General features: G+C 41.0%; 1 protein-coding gene across 2 annotated transcripts in view; it reads right to left on the reverse strand.

Moving 5' to 3' along the window:
* SYNJ2BP (synaptojanin 2 binding protein) overlaps positions 1-5495 on the reverse strand; it is a 46286-nt gene extending 40791 nt beyond the window's left edge. Inside the window, exon 1 of one of the 2 annotated variants that reach the window (XM_029236721.1) lies at positions 5177-5495. In XM_029236721.1, the coding sequence (XP_029092554.1) occupies positions 5177-5240 (64 nt within the window). In that variant the 5' untranslated portion in view covers positions 5241-5495. The remainder of the gene's footprint in view (positions 1-5176) is intronic. The other variant, XM_029236719.1, reaches the window with a different exon arrangement.
* Positions 5496-10778: the final 5283 nt, after the last annotated feature.

The following is a 10778-nucleotide window of genomic DNA, read 5'->3' on the forward strand; positions in this document are numbered from 1 at the left end:
CCTTCCCCCTCCCCGTGTCCTCAAGTCCATTCTCTAGTAGGTCTGCACTGGATCCAATTCTTAACTCTGCCACTTAAAGAGTTGTGTGATGAGAGTCAAGGTTTTCTCCTTTGCAAAATGGGATAATAACCATTTATTCCTTGCTGGGAGTAGATGAGACAAAGTGCTTAGTTTGGCAATACATGACAGACAATAAATGGTGTCTGAGATGCATAATAAGGGGGCATCTAGCCTGGGTAAAGAAGGCTTCCTGGAGGAGGTGACTCTTGAATTGAATCTTAATCAATGAATGAATAGGAATCAATGAATAGGAAGGGGAAGGAATCAAGATGGAATCTTAGAGAAAGGTTAAGTTTTCATACCAGCATTGAGAACTTTTCATAATCCAGTCTCTACCTATCTTAGCAACCTCTTCTCCCTTAACTCTCCTACATGAACCCTTCCTTCTATCCAGGCTGGTTTATTCACTCATCTCAGAATAGGCTTACTTATTTTCTTTTCTCTATTTCTCCTTAAGCCATCCCTGGTTGTGACACTAGCCTAAAGCTTGTCTATAAGAGCAACGTAAGTTCCACCTTCTTGTAATTGATCAGTCTGGCCCCCACCAATGCCTCCATTATTTCACCTTTTCTAGCACAGGGTTAGATTAACATACCTCTCTACACACTTCCTTTGTCCTCCTATTACATGAGCTCATCACAGTCCTTAACCATCTGCACCTCTGCACTGAGATTTAACTTTTTACATGTGAATGTCATATCTCCATTGGAACATAAATTCAATGAGGGCTAGACTTCACATAATCAAAAGAGAAAATAAGGGGCTTCCCTGGTGGCGCAGTGGTTGAGAGTCCACCTTCCGATGCAGGGGACACGGGTTCGTGCCCCGGTCCCGAGAAGATCCCACATGCCACAGAGCGGCTGGGCCCGTGAGCCATGGCCGCTGAGCCTGCGCGTCTGGAGCCTGTGCTCCTCAACGGGAGATGCCACAGCACTGAGAGGCCCGTGTACCGCAAAAAAAATAAAAAATAAACCAAAAAAAAATAAAAAGAGAAAATAGGGCAAGGATACAGCACTTTATTCTCAGCTCTATTTGGCACATGAAGGGTCAGAAAACTGTTAGCACCAGTCTCGGGGTTAAACACAAAGCACACGGCAGGTCTGTAGAGGCTTAGATGCTTGGACTTCATGAGGTTTTTGTTTTTAGGTTCTCACCTTGATACGCTGTCAGCTCTCTCAATAGAAAACTATAAAAACTTTCCACTGCGGATTGTGTTAGTCATAAGATGCCTCAAATCATTCTGGAAATAAGGCATAATATAACAAAATAAAGGTCAGGAGAAAGGCTGGGAGCCAACTCCTTAGACATAGCTACTATAGTGGGAGGTAGTATATGGAACACTATAATCAACAGATCTGGGTTAAATTCCTGGCTTTTGAAACTTACTGGCTTTAGAACTTGGGCAAATCCTTAACCTCTCTGAGGGACAATTTCCTCAATTAATAATGTGGATTAATCACCATTCACGGTGGTTGTGAAGAAAAAACATTTATATATATATATATATAAAGTAACTAGCACACTGCCAGAAAGAGAATACTTCCTTAATTATTCATTATTAAAACACTGTACCAACCCATTACCCTCTGCAACTCCTTTAAAGAAAGTAGAAAAATAGAGATTCTGTTCCCTCTTTAAAGGTGGTAATTGGGAGCAACTTGCCAAAACTCACTGATAACTCAGTCCTGAACAAGGAATCCTAATATCCAACATGAAGTAGGGTTGTCTTTATGGCCAATATGTACCTGTTACAGTGAAAAAAAGCTAAATTAGATTCTTGTCATACTTCTTAGAGTAACTGAGTCTTTCCAACATTAAAAACTCTCAATTTGATAAAAGTGGGAGGCTTCGAGACTATAATCAAGCTGGATGCCCATAGAAAGAAGAGTGTTCCATAAAGGATAAAAAGTTAACTCTTCAAACCCTTGAGGGCGTTTCATTTGAGATTGTGATTGATTCTTCAGACCACCTACTGCTGGTTCAAAATGGCAGGAACCATAAAAAACACATGGCCAAAGAATCATGAACTCTTGGAAGTGGAAGAAACTAACAAAGTCGTCCAGCCTAAGCCTCTCCTTACATGGCTGAGGAAGTAGGCATAGGATAGATGTCAAGCTACGTACCAAGCTTCCTTTTGCCTCACCAGATACTCACTTCATAGTCATAATTTCCCCAAGATTTTATTTCCCTTGCAGTAAGCAAGATCAGACAGAATAGGTTCATTTGCCTTGCAAAATGGGCCTAAACACTGGAATTACCCAAGACTCTTGCCCCTGACAGAACACTGACACAAAAAGGCAAAAGTATGTACATTCTTGCAGTTACCTGATTAAACTATCAGGTCCCTACAAAGGATGCTGTACTGAAACAGTGACAATGCTGACTACAAACAGAGATGCATACTTGGAACTATAGGCTTTTCATATTTCTTCTATAGAAAGAAAGAACACTATGGGACTACCAAAATTACTGGAAGCTTCTAGTGGTGATAACTGACTTCTTCCCTATGTATCTTCATGATGGCACAGTGAGGAAAAGCGGAGTTAGACTGTGAGACTTCTTAGGAATACCACATAGCAGGTAACTAGCTTTGGGAGGTGATAAACAGAAACTTGGAACCTCGTTAAATGAACCAATCAAACTTCAAATGACTGTTTTTATCCAAGTTTGTGGCTCTACTCATCTAAACTTTTAAGTTTATCAACTTATATGAGTAAAACATGAAAATGCTTAGAAAAAATTAAAAGTCACTAGGTGAATAAATTCATTCATTTTTGAATAAATGCACATACAAAACAGAAATTAAACAACTCTGAGGTGAGATATATTAGCATATACAATTATTCTTAATCAGTCCTTTGACGTTTGTCCTAATTCTAATAATGCAGAAAAATGGTAACACTAGGAACTTCAGGTCTGCAAGATCAATAGGATCAGAAATTTCAGTGAATAGTGAGCTGAGCATTAATCAACACTGTTATGTAAATACCAAAAAAGGTGAAGTGATATTACACTAAACTTTTAAAATATTTAGTGACTGGAATATGCAAGAGAATATCAGAGTTCTGCTCTGCTCCAGTCAGGAGATCCTGAAAATACTGTGGATACTGCAGCAAAAGGACCATGTCAAAATACGTTAAATTCTTAAGCAAGAGACAAGAATCAAACTTCAAATCACATCACAAGAGAGCTAATGTAACAACTAGGGATATTTAGGCTGTAGAAGAGACAAAACAGGAGAACAACCAGATGCCTTTAAATACTTGCAAGGCAATCAGAAAATGAACTACCATTGTTTCAGTTGGCCCTAGGAGAAGAACAAGTACCAATGGATGAAAAGTACAGAAAAACAGATTTTGGTTTAACAATAATTTTCCATGTTAGCCTCAAAAGTCAATAACCATTAACAGGAAGAGAAGGAGAAATTTACATAAAATAAGAAAAATGTACCTAAGAGACTTGGGCACACTGAACGAGCCTTCGACAAAAGTTCAGGAGATCGTACGAAGCACGACATTAAACCATGCAGATCAGTAATAAATTACACTCTCATAAGTAAAGTTGATTTCCAATTTTTTTATAACAAGAAAGAAGACAAAGCATGGATGATTCAGAAAGCCATATTTGGGCTTCCCTGGTGGCACAGTGGTTGAGAGTCCGCCTGCCGATGCAGGGGACACGGGTTCGTGCCCCGGTCCGGGAAGATCCCACGTGCCACGGAGCGGCTGGGCCCGTGAGCCATGGCCGCTGAGGCTGCGCGTCCGGAGCCTGTGCTCCGCAACGGAAGAGGCCACAACAGTGAGAGGCCCGCGTTAAAAAAAAAAAAAAAAAAAAAAGCCATATTTTATGAAAAATAATCTATGAGTGGTGGTCAAGCTACTGCAAAATTCCAGATGGGAAAAGATGGACTGGTCTAAGTAGTGACGATGGAAACAGAAAGGAGTGAAAGACTTAAAAAATTATTTCCGATAGAGCTCATGGTACTTGAGTTGTTGGAGACTATTGAAATAACAGTATTTAGCAGGATTTACTGTGTTAACCTAACCATTTATCTACTAACAATAAAAACAACAATAGTAGTGAACACACAGTGCTCTAAATATTTTACATAGATTAACTGATTTCATTCTCATAACCATAGGAAGCGTACTCTATTATCATGCACACTTTACATATGAGAAATTAAGTCTTACATCAGTAAAGTTAGTTAATAAATATCAAAGAACTAGTAAGAGGTTAAATATCATTTTTGGACCTACATAAGCCCAAAGCTAAAGCTCTTAATTGATACACTAGACAGCTGTAAAGGAAAGGCAACAAAAGCCAAAGTGGGCAGCATGTAGTACTATTAAGAGCCTAGTGGAGTGAAATGCATCAGGAGATAAAAGCACTGTAGGTGAAAGTGACGATTTGGTAGTATCGGAATCACATGCCAGGCTTGTGGGAAGGAAGGAAGGGATGAAAAGGACCAAAGAAACATCTGTATTGAATCCAAATTCACAGAGGTGGGTCCTAGGAATTAACCTTTTTTTAAAAAAAAAAAAGAAAAACCAAAAAACCTTGGATAATTTTGAGGCGAAACCAGCTTTGGGAACATCTGTAGTAGATCTTTAAGGTCTCTTTCTGGTTTAACATTCCAGTTGACCGTCTAAATGAATTTCCCAGAAATGAAAGGAGGGAGGGAGGGATACTAGCACCAAGAAAACGGCTATGCATTTACAGTACACACCGTTTATGCTCCCATTTTTACTAAACTGTCTCTCATAGAAACAGGGATAGAGAGGCAAACGGAAGGAAGGGTGTGGTGTTCACGGGTGCTGGCTAAAAAGCAGGCTTTCCCCCAGGATTTTCTAGTACCGTTAGCAGAAAGAAACTTCCTGACTATAAATATATGTGGTAACGCAACTGCAAAATGAGGTGGACGCCTCAGATCCGTCTCAGGCTAACGCTGGATGCCAATATAGCCTTCTATGTGCTCACAAGCGTTGCAGGAAATATCTCGGTTGGGGCCTGCCTTCTCCGAGGCCAAAAGAATCTGGCTCTGCAGAAGAGATGTCCGCTCTGCAATTACAGCCTCAAGTACCCTACTCCCAGCGATGATCATTTCTGCACATACCTGAGGGTCCTCTAGTGAGATTGATCTCCTCCTCAGTAACCAAGTAATCCACTCTTCCGTTCATATTTTACTCTTGTCTGGCTTCCCAACCTGGGTCAGCGAGGGCTCGCGCAGGCGAAGGTGAAAATCACCCCGGCGGCGGCCACAGCATCGCACTTTCGGTTTCAGTAGCCCCTGAACCGGAAGAGGAAGCCAGGAGAGCGGCGAGCGCCAGGAATGCTGGGAGTCGTGGTTCTGGCTGCCGTTCTGAGGCGTTATCTCACCTGGTGGTCAAAACAAACTGTGAGGTGAGTAAGGAGCGCATTTCTATCCTAGGTAGGGATAGGGAAGGTAAGAGACATAAATGAATTGATATTGTCAAGGAAAAATGAAAACTAAGATCTTCTGCCATCTCAGAAAATCTAACCGAATGTAGAAAAAAAATTATATTATTCAGTAAGCCCTGAACCAGACTGGGATGGGTGTCACAGGCAATTGCTAATGCGATTGCAAAGAAAGAATCTCACCCTTTTTTATAGACAAGCAGATACAATCCATTACGTGCATGTTCTCATGTAAGAGTACTACGTAACCACACCGGTTGCTATACCTTCTTTGGTAGGTCACGCTTGGGGTAGCCATTTGTGTTCCTTAATTGCCATTATCGAAGGGAAAAAGAAAACTTGTCTATTTCTGTGACAAGAAGGTACTTTTAGCTTGGAGCAACGAGCCTAGGCTAACTTCTATGGTGCGAGGATATGGGGCACTATCTTCCTGGATATTTAGATTTCAAAGAGTTGGCTCCCAGGACCTTAAGAAAAACTTTACTGAGTTGTACCTGGTAAGAGGCTTGTTTAGCTTTTAAAAAGACTTATATACATATAAAAGAGACATAGGAAGGATTTATAATTACAAATTTGTTCAAGAAAATTCTCTATGAAAGGGGAGAGGGGTAAAGGTCTCTTCCTTTTGGTAACAGGGAAAACAGGGAAAATTCAATCTTTTTTTTTTTTTTAAGTCCCTGCAGTAAGACTGGTAAACACAGTAGCTTCTGGTTTGATTATTTAATCTGAATTGGAATGCCTTAATTGGAATTGAACTTTTCAATCTTCCATCAATCCCTGTGGTCTGACTCCAGGTGATTTCTCAAACCAGAAGCTACTGTGTTTAACAAACAAAACAAGAAAGAGGCAGATTCAGCAGGAAGGCCTCTTATTTGCCAATCCTGAGAGAAGTTAATATGCAATAGTGGAAAGAACACAGGAGGTGATGTTAGAAGACCTGATCTCAAGTTTCAGCTCCATCTTCCAGTTGTCTGGCTTTGATCGGGTAACCTAATATCTCCCAACTGTGTTTCCCCATCTTTAAAAGGGCATGATAATAGATCTTTAAAAATGTTTTTGAAATGAGTAAATGAGATGAAAATTTTAAAAATGACTTCTCAACTTCAAACTCAGATTCATGCCATCCTCAACTTCCAGCCCTCCTAACACGTGTTAGTTGAATGAGTGAATAAAGTGAAAAACAAAGTATGATAAGTGAAAAAAAAAAGTAAGTAGGTGATATTGGAATGCCAAGAGAGAAGACATCAGATAGAAATAGGAAAAGAAAATCAGGAAACTTATTAATGAAGAAATTTTGAAGAAAAATAAAAGTTTCTTGTAGACTATGTGGGGGTGGGGGAGTCACTAATCTGTACCTGGGAAGATTGCCCTTTTCACCTGAGCCCTCAGTTTCAAAAGAAACACAAAGAGCAGTAAAAGAAAAACGGTCACCAAATAAGTTTAGGAAGTGCTGGTAATAAGTGGAGTGACAGATAAGGCAGGTAAATTATCTTTATACCTTAATGTAAGTATAGTTTTTAAGAATGAGGAAACTTTAATATGTAGGAAGGCAGATAACAGAGGAAATAGGAGTTTCCACTAAGAGAAAACAATTGAGAAAAGCTATGGAATCAGGGTAGTCACGGTGTTAATGAACACAAGTGCATGTGCCTGATGACGCACAGTGAGGCCAAACAATACCAAAATGTCGGAGCTTGGAGCAGAGAATGGTTTATTGCAGGGCCATGCAAGGAGACAGGTGGATCATGCCTTAAAAAACCCAAACTCCTTGAAAGCTTTCAGCAAAGGCCCTTTATAGGAAAGGTGAGGGAGGGGCGTGGTTAGTTGTTGCAAACTTCTTGGTGTCAGATCCTTTGTTCTTGAGGTCAGGTCATGGTCAAGTGATGGTGTTCCTGTAAATCTCCACCAAACAAATGTTATTCTCTGTTCTGACAAGAAAGGGCAAGGTCCCAAGGCATAACTTTCACCTTTCACCCTCCGAGGTCCAGGTCCTGGCTAAGAGGAGGGGGTCCCTGCGGGGGCCAGTTTCCCTGCCCAGGAGCGTTCGTCTAGCACCCAGTCTGGGTCCTCCCGCCAGTACCCAGGCCCAGCTAAACAGGCAGATCTCAGCTGGCAGTGCCCTCAGGGCCAGGTCCCCAGTCCCTGCCCAGCCATCATCACTGAGGGAGCCAGGTGCCCAGGACCCAATTGGTCCTCAGGTGCCTCAGGCTGCCTAAATGGGGGGTAGGGAGCCAGGTCCAATGGACCGCAACCCATGCAGACTGCCACTGCCATTAGGTTGCAGAGGTGGGGATGGGGGAGAGGTTCATCACCACCTCAAGGCCTGGGACCGGCCAGTGGGTGACCTTGGTGAGGCCTATGGAGCCCTGCAGGACACAGCCCCCTGCCTGTTCCCTGGGCCTCCCAGCTCACCTGCCAGCCTGAGGCCAGGTGAGCTGTAGGGCCCGGGGGGAGAAGGCCAGGATCCGCCTCTTACCTCACTCTCTGCCTGGTGACCACCACTCACCTGAGGGTTGGCCTAATGGGCCCCCTAACCACCGTGCTAGTGGTCTTGCAGTAATGGTTGCCTGGTAACTGCCGCCTGCCAATGGCTGCACGCCCTGCTCTATTACAATTCCCCCCTTTTCTTTGATATTCCTCAGTCTTGAGGAGAACATGTAGGTATGTTTTGGATAGAGTGGTTAATCATGAACTTGGCAGAGGAACTCAGTTTTAGGGGGACTTGGTTTCAACCTCCAATTCTGTTTCATCCTTCCCCAAGTCTTTCAGGGAATGGGGTGATGACCACTCTAGCTACTTCCTGCTAAAATGGGACACAGTCCTACCTTGATTTGGGGCATGGATACCGAGTTGGAAATAATCCCAAGTTCCAAGTCCTGGATCCAAGTCTTGTATAAGAAAGATCTCATTCCCTGAGGAATTCAGGAGAATAAGCCTAAAAACCAGTATGGACCTGACATGCTGGGGGAGACTTGTTGCCACAAAGCCAGACTCACAGAAGTATAATTTACCAAATTGCTTTAAGTCATGAGTAACTTGAGGGGAAGGGCTTCCCTATATCTGGAGAACACAGATCAAAATCAGTAATATTCCAGACAAAACGCATAACCATTATAACCATATATACCAATTTACTCAGTAACCAATCCTTTTGTTATCTTTTTATGAAGCCATCAGGTCTTCCATTAGGATTTTAAATTTCTTACCCAGTTCAGCGGTATAATCTGAAATTTATTAGAGACCTGCACTTATCAAAAAAGTCCTCCCTATGAATCTTCTTGAAGATGAAGCACTTCTGCAAAGCATCAGCTTAACTGTCTATTTAAGACTTAAAAAGGCAAGGTTAAAGATCTGATCACAATGTGTTGACAAAACTGAATCAATTTGCTATGATATGACCAGAGTTATGGCTGATAGATTATACCAGGACATATCTACATTTCAGAAACTTTATATAGTTTCTAGAATATCTATAGTAGTAACATTTATCTGTACAGTATAATAAAGGAAGGCTTATCATTCCTTTGACAATGCTTCCCATGTAATTCAATGTACCAAATAATACTAGTTAAATATTCCTCCTTGAGATGCCTTAGGGGCCCCCTAACAAATCCCAAAGTTAGCTGGAGGTCAAAAGAACTTTAATTAAAATTTGATATTTGGGAAGTTTGCCAAAAAGTTTCAAAACACTTGGTCAAATAAGATCATCAGTCACTGTAAGACAATACCTGTTTCTTATCCAAAGTGAGAAGAGAACTTAAAAGCAAATACAGATCACTTAAAGGAAGGAAGTTTATATAACCTGTTATCAAAAGCAGCATTCTAGGTAAACTTGTTCTCTTAGCAGAGAGGAACCAAATCTAGTCTCGCACCAGCTTACTTTTAATATTGATAACAAAATCCATTTACCTAAATTTAATCTAATCTCAGCCTGACCATGCATAAAAGTCCGTTTTTACTCAAAACATATATCCTACTTTCCTACTGTAAACTGAAATGTTTTTTAAAATATTTTAGTAGCTTTAATTACATATTTAGATTAGAATCCTCAACTCTTAAGTACCTTAATTTTTAGTGAAAACTAAGAGGCAAGTAATTGTGAACTGTTTGTCATACCAGCATTTTCTGATTGGAAACTTATGCTTTGGTTTTCCTCTCCTAAGAAGGCAAAGGTAGGTAAACTTAGATTTGCCCAGCAACCAGTGTTCCAATATTTTATCCTATTTGAAATGACCTAGATGGTCAATGAATTCTTGCCATTTAACTTAGTTCAGTTTCAAGTTACCAGTCTGGAGAGGCTATTTTAGATAGACTTAAGGTTTCATCATATCAAGTTATTTTTCTTGCTGACAAATTTGCAACAGATATAAGGTCTTATTTGATCTCTAAATAACCTAGGTACAACAGAAGTATTATACTTAACAAGCTTAAGCTAGCTTCAGTGCCAGATATCAATTCAGTACTGAACATTTCCCAGGTCATGAGGACCTGAAATTCATTTTGGCCAACTTTCTAAATACTAAGAAGTATTTCATTTGTAAGCACTTACTTTTGAGTCAATTAAATAGAGCTCACTTAGGGGGCTTCCCTGGTGGCGCAGTGGTTGAGAGTCCGCCTGCCGATGCAGGGGACACGGGTTTGTGCCCCGGTCCGGGAAGATCCCACATGCCGCGGAGCGGCTGGGCCCATGAGCCATGGCCGCTGAGGCTGCGCGTCCGGAGCTTGTGCTCCGCAACGGGAGAGGCCACAACAGTCAGAGGCCCGCATACTGCAAAAAAAAAAAAAAAAGAGAGCTCACTTACAAGTTAACTTAGCTGTAATATAACCGAAAGTGGTCCAGTTCTGGAGAATGCATCTCAAGGGGCTGCATTCAGGAAACAAATTTGAGTTTCCCGTAGCCAGCACAATTACACACAAGACAAATGCAAACATACACACAAGGAACAAAATCTAATTCCTGCAGGACAAAAACAAAAGGGTGAAGTTCAACAATTTCCTCAACTTTTTCAAGCAAAGATCCCTCTTTTTAACAACAAACAACATGCAAATGGAAAGATAGGGAATCATGACTGCATGTGTCGTGGCAATTGATCTGGCAAACGCAAAACCAAAAAGGAAAATAACACCAAAAAACAGTTGGAATAAGTTAAATTTACTTAGTTAACTCCAAGCTTTCTCCTAGAAATATTTTTATTTTCTCAGGGTCAGAATTCTGAAAAAAAGTATTTCATCAAACCAGCTTTCTCTAACTACATATGCAAAAAGAACAAGTTTTGGAA

The sequence above is a fragment of the Monodon monoceros genome, unplaced genomic scaffold (assembly GCF_005190385.1).
Source record: "Monodon monoceros isolate NGI ecotype Baffin Bay Population unplaced genomic scaffold, NGI_Narwhal_1 Super_Scaffold_21, whole genome shotgun sequence".
Taxonomy (NCBI): Eukaryota; Metazoa; Chordata; class Mammalia; order Artiodactyla; family Monodontidae; genus Monodon; species Monodon monoceros.